We start from the raw sequence: 18,061 nt of genomic DNA on the forward strand, positions 1-18,061 counted from the left end.
CTTTCTCTTAGAAAGCAGCAGAGTTGAGTGATTTAGAGGCTTTGAGGCCACAAAGACCTGGATTCAAGGCCCAGTTCCATTGCTTATTAGCTGTCATGATTTTAGGCAACTAACTTAGGTTGATAAGGCTGTTTTCTTATTGATAAAATAGTGATAATGATTGACAGTACCTGCCTTATCAGTTTATGAGGATTAAGTGAAAATTCACAAGAAGTCCCTACTGCAGTGCCTGGCACAGAAGAAGGACTCAACAAATGCGACCACGGCAACGCTGCTGCCGTCACACAGATGCTGCTGGTCCTTCTGCTTCTTGGCACCACAGGTGGGGTAGCAGGAGGGGACGCAGGGGTTATATTCAAGTTACTTAGTATTCACACACTTGACATAAACCAGTAGGACACTGTGCATACGCTAGTCCAAGAGTCCAAAGTCACTAGGACCAAAGTCACAGTACATACAGCTGCACTGGCTCAAAATGGGCCCCAGAGGTTATTTCAGACCTGAGAACTCTGGAAGCAGAGGAAAAAAACAAACAAACTGCTGAATGCACACAGTGGGATCCAACCTGCCTCTCTCCTTTATCTCCCTTCTTACCAAACCAAGCCCCATGCTCCAGTCACAATGAAACTCATTGTTTTAAACACTTAGACGTTTTGCAGGACTCTGTCTTTTCATGTACTGTTCTTTATACCCAAACTACTCTTTCTTCTCTTTAACAGATGAAATGTTTTTTTAACGATACTTTAATACTTCAAGGTACAGCTCAAATATCACCTCCTCTCCATTCAACTCTCTCAAACAGAATTATCCTTCCTTCCTGTGTGTTCCCACAACACTTCTGTTAGAGCACTTAACATAGTATTGTCATTCTGTTTATACATCAGTAACTCTCACTGGACCCTGAGATCCTTAAAGGCAGGGGTATATCTCCAACTACTGTGACTTTCTTAGCTTAGCAAGCAGAAGATGTAATATGATGCCCATCTGGTACAAGGTAGACAGTTCGTACATATTTGCTGAATGTATGAATGAATCTCTTAGTCATGAGGCAATGATGCAGCTAAAATCAACTAACTTATAACTATATCCAACTTTATGCTAGGTGTCTAATCGACCTTTTCCACTCTTTAGCTCATCCACCCATAAAAATTCATTAATTTTAGATTGAAAAGTCTTCTCATCTTTTCTACATCTCAGATACCACGCTGAAGATATGATATGAAACAAATGAACTAAAAAAAAAACCCATACTATATTCATATTGAGGCAGTGCAAAATGACAGAAATTATCTAAAAATGATGGTAAAAAACAAAACCCCAAAATCATCCTGCAATATACTCTATAGAGACAGCATGATATGGTAGAAAGACCATGAGTATTAAATTCACATATCCCGGGAACTGAAACCTGGCTCTACCACACACTAGGTGAGGGAATTTCAACAGCAAATTAACATTTCTGAGCCACAATTTTTTCTTACTTGCAGAAATGTGCAACATTCACTGATAGCTCCCTAAGTGATCCTCAAGGACTGTAGAAAATTGGAGAGTCAATAATGATACCTAGAATTTGGGTGGTATCCTCAACTAAAGTAGCAGATGAAATAAGCAGGTTTGAGGGGAGAAAACGAGTTCAATTTTGAATACACTGAGTTACCTATGGGAAGTTCAGATAGAGATGCCTGGCAAGACAGTGAATATTTAAGGAGTGCTCCAGGCTAGAGATACAGATTCAAGAGTAGTGAGAGAATGGATAAGATCAGCCAGGGAGAATTTGCCAAATGAGAGGAACACAGGCCAAGGACCGAACCTGTGGGAATGTCAACCTTTAAAGGAAAGGTGGAAGAAATGAAGGAAAGAGAAGGAACAGTCCGAGATGGAAAGAGAATTAGGCCAAGGAAGTGAAGAACTGCAAGAATCAGGGAGTAATAAACAGTGTCAAATACTGACCTACAGAGAGGTTCAGTGAGATAAGAACTGAAAAAATGTCCATTAGATTTGGCAATGTGAGATCCTGGAGGATCTTACATTGAGAATGCCAGTAGAGCGGGGAGGATGCAGAGTCAGCTGCAAGGATGGAGGGGTGGGTGGGAGATGTGTAGGTGGTGAGGGTGAGCAACGGCTATTCTTTAAAAGCTTCAATGGCATGAGAAGAGAGATTATACCTGCTGGAGATATGGGGTCAAGTGTGGGTCCATTAAGATGGGAGAGGCTTTTAATATGTTTATAGGCTGAGGGGAAGAACCACTGTGAAAGGGAAAGATAGAAAGTACAGAAAAGAGAGGGGATAACTGAGAGAGTGAAGGGCTAGAGAAGGTTGGGAGGCATGGATGGGCTCAAAGGCACAGGGAGAGGGACTGACATTGAGCAGCAGATGGGTTGGGTACCTTATCCTGTGAAATGAGAGGAATCGTTTATTCAAACTTCATTCCATAGGCCAAACTTTGTAGACTCAAAGTGTCTGGAACAGGAGTGCCTCTTCAGAACAGGTATCAAAAATTTTGCTAGAATCAGTTGACAGAAAATGCCATATAATGGGGAAATCCTCATCTTGAATTGTGTCAAATAGGGTTATATATAAAGAATTTACAACTCATGTGAATTTGGAATCAATCAGTAAGAGAAGCATTCCCTGTATAATGATGTCACAGTCTTACTCTCTTTTACTAAGAATGGATTTAAAATATGGCTAATTATAGTGAGACGATGATCAATATCACTGTAATCTTGAGAATCCTCCAACATTTATACGGTCATTATTAAATATCCCATTCAACAGGTTAATTCTTTTTTTTTAATAAACTTATTTATTTATTTTTAATTTTTGTCTGCATTGGGTCTTCATTGCTGCACGTGGGCTTTCTCTAGTTGCAGTGAGTGGGGGCTACTCTTCATTGCGGTGCATGGGCTTCTCATTGCAGTGGCTTCCCTTGTTGTGGCACACGGACTCTGTAGTTGTGGCACACGGGCTTAGCTGCTCCTCAGCATGTGGGATCCTCCTGGACCAGGGCTCGAACCCGTGTCCCCTGCATTGTCAGGCAGATTCTTAACCACTGCGCCACCAGGGAATTCCCCAACAGGTTAATTCTTAATAGAATAAAAAGATTTCATAAACTACACCCTGGAGAAACCATCAGAGATTAATTCCTAAAATTACCAGTCAGCGTAATGTTATGGCTCAGGTGATTAGCTAATAATACACACCCAAGAATTCAGGTAAAAGTTGTCTCTTATACGCTATGTGGCTCAGAACCTTGGAACTGCAAGTTAGGACTTGTACAAGGACTAGAGAAGACCTGAGGTTCTTTTCTGGGGAAAATGCTAGGTTTATCTACAGGTGCCCCTGTGGCTCACACTAATGTTGAAATGTATTGATCTCCTGCCTATGTAAAAATCTAAGATTGGCAAACTCAGTGGAGTGACAATACTGGCTTTTAAACAACTCAGAATATCTGTGGTATGGGTCCTTTTAAAGATTATAACTTAGTACTTGCTAAAAGCGTATTTAAGACACTGAATATTTAAGAGAGCATGTAGCCGTTGACTCTTCTGCATTCTCCACGTTTGGGTCTCTATACCAAGTTAGAGCACCACATTATTTAAGGTACCTGGACTATATTAAATTCACTAATGTACCTATTGTTATCTGTAATCATTTTATTTCTTTACTTGTCTATTATCTGTCTCCCCAACAAAAACTAACTTCCAGGAGTGGTATATAGAGCTTGCCTGCTTTGTTCCCAAGGGTATGGAAGAGAACCTGGGTATAAAGAAAACAATAACAATTGATCAAATTATCAAATGAAGGACTGAATGCTCAACTCTTTCCTTAAGCTTCTACAATCAATCACAAATTCCTATCAGTTTATCTCTACATCACTTCTGACTTCACCTATTCTCCTTACTTTTCACTTCCACCACCACAGTTCAGACCCTCACTACTTCATAGCCGGTCGCTCTGTCCCAGTTCTCTTTCCCTCTGGTTTATCCTACACATCACTGCCACATTCACCTCCTCAAAACACAACTTTGATCACATATCCTTACTCCCATTCAAAAGCCTTCAGTAGGGTTTCCCTGGTGGTGCAGTGGTTGAGAATCCGCCTGCCAATACAGGGGACACGGGTTCGAGCCCTGGTCCAGGAAGATCCCACATGCCACAGAGCAACTAAGCCCATGCGCCACAACTACTAAGCCTGCACACTAGAGCCCACGAACCACAGCTACTGAGCCCGCGTGCCTACAGCCTGTGCTCCGCAACAAGAGAAGCCACCACAATGAGAAGCCCACGCACCGCAACAAAGAGTAGCCCCCGCTCGCCACAACTAGAGAAAAGCCCGCGCGCAGCAACGAAGACCCAACGCAGCCAAAAATAAATAAATTTATTTAAAAAACAAAAGGCTTCAGTAGTTCTCTATTGCTCATCAAGGGAAGACCAGACTTCTCAGTCAAACACTCTAAGTCCTCCAAGACTTGGCTCCAGCACTCCCTTCCCAGACTCATCACCCAACTCCCCAAATTCCAATCAAATTAGACTATTTAGCTTTCTCTTACATTGTCCTATGCCCTTGTTTCTGAGCCTTTGTTTATATTGTTCTTTCTGCCTAGAATGTTTGTCTATCTCTCTTTTCTAAAATCCAAATATTATGCCTACTATGAAGTAATAGGCCCTTTCTGAGGCCCCCTTGTCAAAAGTGATACCACCCTACACACTACCATGTTATAAGCTATGTAAGGGTCAAAAATGGACTTTATTAATCTGTGTTTCCCCCAAGAGAGACCAATACCCCCAAGGTCTCACACATAGGAAGTACTCAAGAAGTATTTGTTGAATAAATAGATCATATTTTATATGAGACAACCCAAACTGGTATATACCCCACGTCAGCTTCTCTCATTTCCTTTAGAGTCAGTTAATACAGGGAGGGTAACACAACTCCCACAGACGAGAAAGAAGCAAAACACTTAATAAAGGTAGATATGACAGAACAACTTTGAATATTCAGGAAATAACATCCTTTGTATAATAAAGACTTGATACCAATAAATCAAGAAGAGCACTAGGTAGAGGCTATTACCTAATGGTCTTTGATAAAGTCCCTGCTAATTCTAAGGATCTACAAGAGGAGAGTTAAGACTGGTGGCACTTACCAAAAGTAATTCAGCCCTCCGAAAATCCCCTAAAATGTCAGGAAATCCATTTCTTTTTTTTTTTTTTTTTTTTTTTTTTTTGCTGTACGTGGGCCTCTCACCGTTGTGGCCTCTCCCGTTGTGGAGCACAGGTTCCAGACGTGCAGGCCTAGCGGCCATGGCTCACGGGCCCAGCCGCTCCACGGCATGTGGGATCTTCCCGGACCGGGGCACGAACCCACGTTCCCTGCATCGGCAGGCAGACTCTCAACCACTGCACCACCAGGGAAGCCCCAGGAAACCCACTTCTTGATCTAATTCCTCAGCCCCTAAAGGAAACTAATTCTTCAGGAAAGGAAAAGATATATTGATAATCAGTGTTTTCCCCCTAGAGTTCCATTCATTTTGGTAGACGGGAAAACTTTTCATTAGAAAAAAAAAAATCATAATGTCACCCTTCATGTTCAAAGCACTTAGAAAAGTACATAGTTTTTCCACAGGCATTATCTCATAAGATTGACTCATTCATTCAACAAATATGGATTGAACACTTACTATAGGGCACGCACTGCTCCAGCTAATGAGCATACAAGAGAATGAACAATAAACAAATAAATATATGCTAGGTGTACAATGGAGAAAAATGAAGGAGGGCTAGCACAATAGGCTGTTTTGTTCTGTATAGTGTAGGCAAGATATAATCTTCACAACAACACTGTAGAATAGGTGGGATATTAGCTATTAGCATAATCTTAATTTTCTATATGAGGGAGACTGAGATGCTGAATGGTTAAGTGACATGACCAAGATCATCTAGAATTAGGTGGAAATGGGATCAGAAATAAGGTTTCTCAGCTCCTGGTCTATTGCTAAGGCTATAAAAGAGGAATCTGATTTAAGATTGTTTAATTAAATTCCTTTTCCTCTAGATAATGATACTTGGAGAATGCAAAAGAAGCCCATACCACGCACTTCCTTAACCCACCACCCTGAGAATGGCCTTCCCCCCATTTGCTCACAAGCATTTGCCTCAATTTGATTTGGTGAATAAAACAATGGAAACATTTTGTTTTTTTATATTGTTGCAAAACGGTTTTTTTAAATAAAATAAAACGTCTAGTTTTAAAACATCTATTTTTCACTCAAAACAGAAAGCAGCATCTAGGCCTACTGTGCAACAACAGGCAATTCAACACTTCATTGGCAATACTTCAAATCACACCTAATGAACATAAACTCTCCTTTAACAGCCTGTCTCCACTCTGCACACCTGCTGAAAGTGTGTGAAACCAGATTCAGCAAGGATTTTCTGCCAGGAGCTCATGAGCATGCATGCATGTGGCACCTGTGTGTGCGTGTGTGTGCGTGTGTGTGTGTGATTTAAGAGTTCTTCATTTGAGGAAGCTGGTGGCATTAATATTAGGGAGGTAAGGAAAAAACTGTAAACATCGCTGGGAACAGGGTGCCCTGCCATACCTAACCTGAGTTACAACTGAAACCCACTTCTCAGGGCTGGGATCTTAATGTATTATAGAAATTCAGGAGGAGGAATCTGTTCCAATGTAAACAATCAAGTTAGGCTATAAGGAAGAAGAGGCTTCAGGGCTAGGCCTAGACAAATGGGTAAAGTGTCGAAAGGTGAAGTTAAAGGATAGAGTACATTCCAGAAGAAGGGGATGGAGACCAGAAGGCAGGCGACACCAGGGAAAGAGAATAGTTTGCAACAGCTAAAACATAATATGTGATAGGCATAATATGTGAAATACAATTAGAAAGATATAGACATAAGCGCAACTCTTACCTTGCATATATTGTAGATAAGGAAATTTGAAGCCCAGAGAATTTAAGTGATTTGGCCAAGGGCAGACAAGAGGCAATGGTAGAACTAAAATGAGGTTTTTCTATTCCCACTTAGGTGCTCTTTTCACTATATCATTCTGCTGGTAGGCTGGGGGGTTGGCGGGGGCTAAGAAATAATCTTCCTTTAAAAAGCAAAAATAGGGCTTCCCTGGTGGCGCAGCGGTTGAGAGTCCGCCTGCCGATGCAGGGGACGCGGGTTCGTGCCCCGGTCCGGGAAGATTCCACATGCCGCAGGGCGGCTGGGCCCGTGAGCCATGGCCACTGAGCCTGCACGTCCGGAGCCTGTGCTCCGCAACGGGAGAGGCCACAACAGTGAGAGGCCCGCGTACTGCAAAAATAAACAAATAAATAAAAAGCAAAAATATGTGAAGAGGTTAAGTAAATTCCCTCCAAATGACATGTCCAGCTGAACAGTGGCAGCAGTGTTGACACTGAGCCCCTGTCTCTGGAACAAGCTCTCTAGGCTGCTAGACTACTCAGGGCGCCTTCACTTGAGAAGGTAAAATACTGGAGCTAACACAAATGCCATCCTTTCCCCCAGAAGCACTGCATTTCTTAGGACCCACCCTAAGAAGGGTTATTAAACCACAGGGATTATCAGGGATGTGAATGAAAAAGCAGGGCTTTTTCTCTCTCCGTATCTGCATGCCTCACTTCAGAAGAACTGAGCCAACCGAGGCTGAGGATCAATCAATGAAAAATTAGAAAAGTGGAAAACTAGAAATACGTTGTAACAAACTGAGAGTTAGGAGGTGTTCGCAAATACTTTTGACAAAGCATTTCACCTTATGAAATTTATAAAATGAGGAGGCTGAACTAGATGATGTCTAAGGCTACCATATTCTAATTTTCTTTGATTCTAGGTTGACTCCAATTTGCAGGAAAAGACAGACATGAAAACTTGAAGGTAAAATGAACTTTGGGAAACCATATGTAATTTTTTAATGCAATAGGTATGTGCCCAATTTAAAGGAACATAATCAATCCTGTAATTTGGATTTTTGTTTATAGGGCTTTCTTATGAGAGGGCATATCCACAGAACAAAAAGGATACCAATAACAATTATTGGTTTTAAGAAACAGGAAAAAGGGTAGGAGCCAACTCTGAAGGCCTTCTTTCAACTTAATCCACTGACTTTCTTGCTGCCCCACTTAAGACAGTTCTTAGGACTAAACACGGCCATTTAAAATTCAACAAGTTATTATTAAGCATTGGAGAATATATTCTGTAGTAAAGATAGAAAGACACTTTGAGCAATAGAGAAGAAGTCCTTGATTTGATTTACCAAAAAGCATGTGGAAGGGGAGAAATGAACCGAGAATTTACCCTGATAAAACTTAAGATTCCATAGTATGAAAGAAGAGGAAACAAATAACAAAATTAAGACTTCAATTGGTTTAAGAAAATAGTAGAAAGAAAACCAAGAGCAAAGGCATTCAGGACAGTTCAAGTTCCTAAAATACCTATTTGTTTTTGCTTGTACATATACAGTATAAAGAAACTCTGGAAGATACTACTAACAACGGTTACCTGTGGCAGAGAGGCAGGAAGTGGGCTGATGAGAGAGAGGTGTAAAGGGGAGACTTTTTATTCAATATCTTGTTTACTGAATACCTTTTATTGAATTTTTAACCATGTAAATATATTACCTATTTTAAAAATTAAATGAATTAAGATGTTTAAATGTCCTGTAAATTCAATTATTTTCAGGTGACATTCGAAAACAAGAAAGCCAAAGAATGGAGACATTCGAACAAAGTACCAAGAGGCAAGGAAAAAGTTGTAGCGCTGGGAGTTCTGAGACAATCCAAAGAGAGGATGATCTGGATTGTTCTGGGGACCATCTGGGAAAGTCAGGTGAAATGCAATATGGACACCACCAAGAAGCTTACGATAGCTCAAACCAGCACCAGCTGGTACAATGGTATCTTGAAAATGTGATACACATGCTTTATGACCCTGTGTCCCTGGACAGTGTGAAATCTGCAACGGGATGAAACCAGAACTTTACTAACAGAGAACTAGTTTTCTTTCACCCTCTAAAATAAAGAGAGAAGGAAATGAGAAACCAGTTTCTATGAGAGTCACAAAAATGATCAATCAGGTAGAAAACGAGACTTATGAGGAAAAAATAAAGAAACCCACTTGTACCATTAAGCAAAGAAAAGAAATTCTACTTTGCAAGAATTATTTAAGGCAGCCCTTAAAAAACAAATGGAAGGGAATGTCCTCTTAAAGTCCTTTCTACTCTCAGGATATTTCAATATGTGGGTTGATTCCCAGCGTGCTTCCTTGTAGGGGAGACCTCGCTAATTTGGCCCAGTGGAAGGCCTAGTTAGTAAGACGTGTATTAGTAATGCCAGTGAAGATATGCAAGTGAACTTGAACAAGCGCATTATTTTTAATCAATTGAAAAACCCTTTATTTAAAAATACAAATAATACCTTGGAGTGCTACTAATGTTCTTTCTTGTCATAGGTGTTCGTTTGCTTTTAATAATCATTAAGCTAAGCATTTATGTTTTATGAATTTTTCTGCGTGGTGGTATATTTCAGTTTTTTTTAAAAAAAGAATTTAAAAAATACAATTAAAGTTATCCTTTCCACAAACTATTTACCCTTGTGGTGAGGCCAAAGGCTGAAGTCAGATTTTCTATCATGAAGAGCCATCAACATCTGGCCTACCCAAAAAAGAGTACCCATTAGGGCCAGAGACCACTCTCTTTGGGTCCTCACTCCCAAGCTCGGAGCACTGAAATCTAAGGCATTGGGAATGGAAAGAGGCTGTCTGTAAGGCAGGAACCAGGGAAAAAGGCAAGCAAAGGAAAACTAGGCTCTGACAATGAATAGCTCTCTACATTTTTCACATATTAGTCAGGTTTAAGAAAAGGAAGTTTAATTTGCATCTGAGTTAGAAAAACAAATAGTTCAAATAAAAGCAAAGAGGTTTCAGGCACCTGAAAGGCCAGAGTCCAAAGGGCTTTACCTATCTGCTTATTGCCATAAGAGCATTTTCTGAAAATGTTATTACCAATTGGCCAAATTTATATAAGTAGGCACGACCTAAACTCTGTGTTTTGTTATTTCTTTTTACCTCTACTAAGGATGCAAGGGCGGGAAAGAGGAGGGAAATATATCTTAAAATATTTCAAAATTTTACAATCAATGAAATCTTTTTTTAAAAACAGCACAAGATTCCATGTTCCCTTATTTACTAACCCAGAAAGTTAAAACCTTGTCTCCTTCCTCACCCACCTACCCCCATTCAGCAAAGGCCCAGATTAAATAGTTAGATTTTAAAAAAAGGATAAGTAAGGGAATCAATGACAGTTTATGGAAACTTACTTAGCCCCAGAATTTGACATTTGAAAATGTCCTTAGAAGTCGTGTCCAACTTCTCAATTTCTACATGAGAAATTTAGGCCCAGAGAGGTGAAATCACTTGCTAAAGGACATGAACTAGTTTTGAGAAGATTTTTTTTCTTTATCTACTACATTCTTTTCCCATGAACTATTTGTGGTAGCTTGAAAAATACACATACTAAGGAAGGAAACTATAAATAATAAACATGGTGAATTATGGTAAAGTGAAGATTTCTTACTTCTAGTCTACTTTTCTTTATATCATATCATGTTTTGTTCCTTAAACATTCTAAATTTCCCAGTAGAAGTTATAGGCTACTGATTCTACTTTTTCCTACTACGTAGCTGTTCTGAGCTGCAACAGAAGTACATGGGTGAAGGGCCATTTTATGTAGACAACGTCTTAACTAGTTTTGCCATTCAGAACTAAGATGCCTCCACAACTATAGCTAAATCAAGAGATCTATTCGCCTCAAGTCTTACTTCTGTGCCATTATTAAGACAAAGAAACAGAAATTTCTTCCATAACTGAAAGACTAAAAGGCAATTTATTAATGGCAGTTTATAAGACAGTTTTGTTAATAAAGGCAGTTTAGTTAAGCTTTATATTTGTAAATATATAATTACACAAAGCCTTTTCACCCTTCATCTGGAAACACCTATGGATTTAATTCTTTAAATGACATCTGTCAAATGGGGGATCCCTAAAATGGTATCTGATGTCAGTTTTCAGTATTCAATGGCTAATTACTTCGCCACTGGATTAACTAGGGGCTCCGCTTCTTTACCTGTTGCCTAGTTTCAAAAGATAATCATGAGAAAGAAACCCAAGGTTTGGTCAAACATTTGTTAGGGAAATTTGAAACTCTTGGCGAAATGAAGATTGGTATTTCTTTCACTCATGCGCCTTACTAGCAGGAATAACAGAATTGACTCTATGTAAGAATCAGTGCTCGCTGAATCCAGACAACTGTGTAACAAGGCTACAGACCTGGTCTCCTCATTGGCTCAGTTTGGTTTACTCTATTCTATTCCTGTCCCCAAAGGCTATGATCTAATGTCACAAAGGGGGCTAGGTAAGCAGACAAAGCCATCATCTCCATTATATTAACAACAGGCTCTGTTGATGCTGCAATAATAACATCATCTTTATATTTAAAGATAGAATTCTGAATGTGTGAGCAAGATTCTACAGGGCTGTGCCACCTCTCACTATGCCATCTTTCTTGTACTCTACTAAACAGTCCCATTTCATTTATGTCCCCCCCCCCTTTTTTTAATCAATCTTTTTCTACTGTCAAATTAGAAAAAGGAGCCAAAAACAGAAGTCTTATTAACAGACTGAAAAGTGCCAAGACCCACAAATGACCCTTAGCAGCAATTAAACCAAAAAAAGAACTGCCGTAAACTGGAACTGAAACAAAAGGCTAACTACTTATCCAAACTCTGGCAAAGACACAGCTCTTTATCCCCATCTCCCCTAAGCCTGTTAGGAACGGGGTATCTGAAGCTGCTGCTCCGTCTCCTCCAACTCACTTTCTGCGTCAAATAGTATGGGTCAAAGTCCTCCAGGGGAACCGCAACCAGGCCTTGGGGGATGTCCCCATAGATGAAAGGCAAACTCTTCCCTGCTTCCAGGTCACTGTTTGGCTTGGGCTTGCTGTCCTCATCGTCTTCCCGATGACTGCCATCGGCCTTTGGCGGTTTCTTGAGCTTGCTCTCGGCAATGCGCCTCTCAATGTTTGCCAGTGACTCAGGGGTGAAAGGCTTGAAACTATCAGGGCCTGGTGGTGCGAGCAGCCGCGCTGCCATCTTCTCATCCTGCAGCAGCTTCGTTAGTTATGCTGCGTCCAGGACAGGTCAGCTCTGGAAGAAACAGCAACACAGACAGCATTAATCAATCGCTGCTCTAAAAAGAGGCCAGACCAAACCATCTCACTTTCAACCTTTAGTCACAACCTTCGCAACACATAGTTTCTTCCACGACATGGTTATTTTTCTCTTCAGAAAGTCTGTGGCATGAATGGACGAGGCAATGTCCATAACCACCCCTCAGGGGAATGGGCAGCCAAGGAGATCAAAACATGGGAGTCTCCTGAATTGCTAGTTCTTATTACTGACTTAGATGCAGCTCACAGTTAGTAACCACGTACAGCTACAAAGATAGATTCCATACCCTCTATGCTTAGTGAAATAAGTCAGACAAAGACAAACACTGCATGATATCATTGATATGTGGAATCTAAAAAATACAGCAAAAACTAGTGAATATAACAAAAAAGAAGCAGACACAGATATAGCGAACAAACTAGTGGCTACCAGTGGGGAAAGGGAAGGAGGAGAGGGGCAATCAAGGGATTAAGAGGTACAAACTAGTAGGTATAAAATAGGCTACAAGGATATATTGTACACCATGGGGAATATAGCCAATATTTTATAATAACTATAAATGGAATATAACCTTTAAAAATTGTGAATCACTATATTGTACACCTGTAACTTATATAATATTGTATAGCAACTATACTTCAATAAAAAATAAAGTGATTTTCTTATAGACAACATTAAAAATATATATATTCCATACCCTCAAGTAATTTCTATTCTAAATGAATAAGGTATGTTTAACATGACCGAGAGGCACCTATTAGCTTGGGAATCCTTATATGCTCAAGTCATCTTCCTTTCCTAGAACTCTGCTCCCTAAAGAAACACTCTTTTTCCAAGGACAACACAAGGGTAAACTGTCACTCTTTTCAAATTTCAGTTTCTGAAAACACTAAACCCTTCAAAACTTTGGAGGCACAAAAACATAGATAGAAATGCTTCTATTTGCTTTGGCTCTTCTGTTTCAAGTTCTTTTTCCAATTCACCAAGGTTTGTGAAATCCATCCGGTATAAAAGTCCAGAAGTACCTGCTCTGATGACCAAGCTCGTGCCAGGGACAAACACAAAGCGCTTTTCTTCATGGAGAGGGCAGATATTGCTCTACGCACCTCCCACTCAGCAACAGGAAAAGCAAATGGGAAAGGAATCTTAGAGACCTTCCTCGGATGCAACAGCCCTGCAGCACTGCAGGGTGAACGACAGCAGAAAGGCCCCTGAGTGGGGCTCACGCCAGAAGGACAGGAAGTGAGAACTGAATCACAAACCAAATTCCTTTCTAAACAGAGAAACTGAAGAAGTGCCATACTAGAGCCCAAGGCTTCTAAGCATGGTATTTGAAAAGCCCGTTTTCATTTCGTTTATACAGAGTCCTAGGTTATTGAAATACACACCTTGGAACAGGGGGTTCCCTAATGTCAAAGCAATGTGAGTCTTCCCATGAAAGCTTTGGGGCTTCACTGGCAGTTCATCTGGTGCTCTATGGCGCTGCTTCTTCCTTTTGTTTTATGAGCTTCACAAAGACAATCTGCGAAATTTTTTTAAAGGCTAAAAACAGTTCTTTCCCTCCTACTTAGCCCGCAGGGTCCACTCCAAGGCAAGCATCCACAAAACTTGAGGCTCCTTAAGAGAACAGTAGGGCTTCCCTGGTGGCGCAGTGGTTGAGAGTCCGCCTGCCGATGCAGGGGACCTGGGTTTGTGCCCCGGTCCGGGAAAATCCCACATGCCGTGGAGCGGCTGGGCCCGTGAGCCATGGCCGCTGAGCCTGCGCGTCCGGAGCCTGTGCCCCACAATGGGAGAGGCCACAGCAGTGAGAGGCCCGTGTACCACCAAAAAAAAAAAAAGAGAACAGTAGTAGAGTTAGCTCTAAATAATTTGGGAGTGAAATACCCAAGGGCTCTTTTCATAAATACACCCGCAGAGAGCCCAGATTTTTCCAGCGGTGGCGATGGCTGCGAAAGGCAGTGTGTGGTATCCACGTGGGCTGATCAGCTCACTCGGTTACAGCCTGGCACTGAAGAGGCCAGAACCACAAGTCAGCTCCATGCTGTACACACACAAAACACCATTCCTCAGACGATGGGGTCGAAGAAATCCTTTTCATGTATGAGGCGTGCAATTCTAGAGCCACGAGGGATTTTATAGATCCAGTCCACTTCATTTTAAGAATTAGGAAACTTGGAGTCTGAAGAGAGGAGGTAACGTGCCCAAAGTCACAGGACCAGGAAAAAACACACAAAGAGCTCTGATTCCCCCAGCTCATACTCCTTTTATTCTGACAAATATCAGTTACCCCTCTGCCTGTTCCAGCCTGACTCCCACTATCCCCCAACGGGAACAGTCTGGTTCAAGTAAATCACACGCAAATGCCAATGGTTTTACTGATCTAAGACTTCGCTCCCATTGTGTCCCCCAAACCTAAAATTCCTTCCCTCTTATCAGTCCCTGAATTGCCTCCCATAAATCCCTACTCCTCCAAGAATCTTCCCATCAGTTCCAGCCCTTACTAATTATTTTCCCCTTGTGAACTCCTACAGCTTTATCATGATCTCTTAGCTAGCATTTATCACATACTTGCTATGTTTCAGGTATTGTTCCAAGCACCTTGCTTGTATTAACTCATTTAATCTCCAGAACAACCTATGAGGTAGATATTATTATTGTCCCCTTTTAACAGATGAGGAAAAAGAGGCACAGAGTCCTAACAGAGCTTGGCCAAAGTTACACAGCTAGAAAATGACAAGGTCAGGGTTCAAGATGTCTTATTCATACTTGCTTTGGCTCTCAGTCATTGTCCAGCTGCACCATATAAATCCTTAGGGGCATGAGTGGTGTCTTAAACTTCTTTTGTATTCTTCTCAAAGGTAATACGATTATGCCTGGAACCCAAAATTGGTCCAAATACTTGGGACTCCTTGGTTCCCACAGCCACACTCATCCTCAACCCTGGGCCACCTTCTGGGTCACCCTACTTAGAGGACAGAGAATACTGCAAGAGGAAGTCACTGCAGATGCTGACAAATTCTTGTAACCTGACTGTACACACCTGGGCTCTTCATAGGTAAAGCCATCCTAGGCTAAGTCCTCTGCCTTTGCCTCTGCCTTTGTTTCCTCCTGCCTTCTCCAAGACCAGGTTCCCTCAATGATCATGGGTCTCCATCACATTCTCAATCTTTACTTTTCCTCTCCTACTTCTGTATTTTCTCCCTTTACACCTTCATCCACCCCCCCACTCTCTCTTCATTTGGCTTAAGCGATCCTGGTTCTATCCTAGTTCTTCCCCTACCACCTTTCTCTTCTCTAAGGGCTGGTTTTCCGCAATCTCTCTGCATCACTCCTTCTTTTAGGGATCTCATCTACTCAAAATAATCTGTATGTGGGTGATTTTCAGATTTCTATCACCAGCCCTGATTGCTCTTCTGAGCCCCACAACTGCCTGTCACCACTTCACAATTGAAGCATTTAAAATTAAAACCACTCATCTTTTTACTTCCAAGATGGAGTCCTCCACTTGGCTTTCTTAATTCTGTGATCGGGACCATCGTTTTTCCAGCCATCTAGCGTGGACCTGCAGTCATCTTTGCCCCGTCATCCTTTGCTGTCCTTGCCCAACCAGTCACCAGCCTCACTAATTTTTCTTCCTTCAGAGTTTCCATTTTCAACCTAATTCAGGTCCTACTGCAATAGCCTCCCACCTGTGGACCAGTCCTCAGCCCACCAGGCACATCTCCAAAGATCCGTTTCCCTAAAAAATCTGCTTCCATTATGTCATTTTCCTCCCTCGAAGCTACTGGAGTTACAGAAAAGAATCCAAACTTCTGCCATTTCACTGCCATTCAAGGCTTTCTACAACCTTACACTTCTCAGATATTCATCTACAACCTTATACTTCATAAACATTCTTTTCTACTGCTTCCCTGCAAGAACATCTACTCTGGCGACTGGTTTTTGTTTTAATTTTCTAGTATTTTTTTTAAAGGTAGAACAATAAAGTGTATACGAATCTTAAGTGCACAGATTAGTTTGTAATATGTATACACCTGTGTAACCATCACTTAGATCAAGATACAGAAGATATGTCTCCAGCACCCCAGATGGTTCTCTTGAGCTCCCCCATCAAAGACCACCACAACCATCCCTGCCCAGCAAAAGCTATTCTGACATCTATCACCATAGATTAGTTTGGCCTTAGCAGAAGATAAAATATACTCTTCAAAATCTGGCTTCTTTCATTCAACATTATTTCTGTGAAATTCATCTTTACTGCGTGTGTAGCAATAGTTCATTCTTTTTATTGCTCTGTGGTATTCCATGTATGAACATACAATTTATTTACCCATTCTACTTTGCTGGACATTTAGGTTGTTTATAGTTTCAGGCTATTATGAATGAAAGCTGCTAAGTACCTTTTTGTGGATGCCTGTTGGTGGCCATATGTGCTCTTCTCTTTTCAGCATATAGGCAGGGGTGGAATGCTGGGCTCAGAAGAGAGCATACGTTTATTTAGCTTTAGTGATACTTCTACCAGCAAGATAAGAGGGTTCCAGTTGCTCCACATCCTCACCAACGCTTGGAAATGACAGCCCTCTTAATGTTTACCCATTCTAGTGAGCATATATATAGTGATAGCTCATGGTTTTTACAAAATTTACCGAGGTGGAATTAACCATTTTAAAGTGAACAACTCAGTGGCAATTAGTACATTCACAACATACTGCAACTACCACCTCTACCTAGTTCCAAAACATTTCCATCACTCCAAAGTAAAACCCTTTACACATTAATCAGTTTCTCTCCATTCCTCTCCCCTGCACCCACCCGACCCCAACCCTCCCTACCCCCAGCTCCTGGCACCCATCAGGCTGTGTTCTGTCTATTCCAGAAATTCATATAAATGGAATCATACAGTATGTAACCTTTCATGTTTGGCTTCTTTCATCCTGATTGTAGCATGTATCAGTTCTTCACTCCTTTCTATGGATGAATAATGTTTCAATATATGTCTGTATCATAATCTTGTTTATTCATCCATCCACTGAGGAACAACTGAGGGGGGAGGTCTTTCCACTTCTTGGTTATTGTCAACAGTGCATGCACACGTACTTATTTTAGTTCGTCCCTGGTTTTTTTTTGATGTGAACCATTTCTTCTTTTAAAAAAAATTTTTTTTTATTTATTTATTTTTGGCTGCAGTGGGTCTTCGTTGCTGCGCGTGGGCTTTCTCTAGTTGCGGTGCATGGGCTTCTCATTGCAGTGGCTTCTCTTGTTGCACAGCACAGGCTCTAGGCACGCGGGCTTCAGTAGTTGTGGCTCGCGGGCTCTAGAGCGCAGGCTCAGTAGTTGTGGTGCACGGGCTGAGTTGCTCTGCGGCACGTGGGGTCTTCCCGGGCTAGGGCTCGAACCCGTGTACCCTGCGTTAGCAGGCGGGTTCTCAACCACTGTGCCACCAGGGAGGCCCTGATGTGGACCATTTCTAAAGTCTTTATTGAACTTGCCACAACACTGCCTCTGTTCTATGTCTTGGCTCTTCGGCTGCGAGGCGTGTGGGACCCCAGCTCCCAGGTCCCCGACCAGGTATCCAACCCTCACCCCCTGCATTGGAAGGCAAACTCCCAACCACTAGACTGCCAGGGAAATCCCTTAGTCCCTGTTTTTAATTCTTTTAAGTATAAACGTAGGAGTGGAACTGCAGGGTCACATGGTAACTCTAAGCTTTATTTTTTGAGGAAATGCCAAATTGTTCTTCCACAGAGGCTAAACCACTTTGCACTCTCACCAGCAATATAAGCAAGGTTCCAATTTCTTTACATCTTAGCCAACACAC

The 18,061-nt window shown here is 41.5% G+C and overlaps 1 protein-coding gene across 1 annotated transcript in view; it reads right to left on the reverse strand.

Moving 5' to 3' along the window:
* The window catches only part of SCN8A (sodium voltage-gated channel alpha subunit 8), a gene marked incomplete at its 3' end in the record, with an annotated part of 175,754 nt that overhangs the window by 103,141 nt on the left and 54,552 nt on the right, over positions 1-18,061 (reverse strand). The window contains exon 2 of the mRNA XM_081248591.1: positions 11,890-12,219. Coding sequence (XP_081104717.1) covers positions 11,890-12,165 — 276 coding nt within the window. The 5' untranslated portion in view covers positions 12,166-12,219. The remainder of the gene's footprint in view (positions 1-11,889; positions 12,220-18,061) is intronic.

This window comes from Mesoplodon bidens, assembly GCF_964165515.1.
Source record: "Mesoplodon bidens genome assembly, chromosome: 11".
In the NCBI taxonomy this organism is placed as follows: domain Eukaryota; kingdom Metazoa; phylum Chordata; class Mammalia; order Artiodactyla; family Ziphiidae; genus Mesoplodon; species Mesoplodon bidens.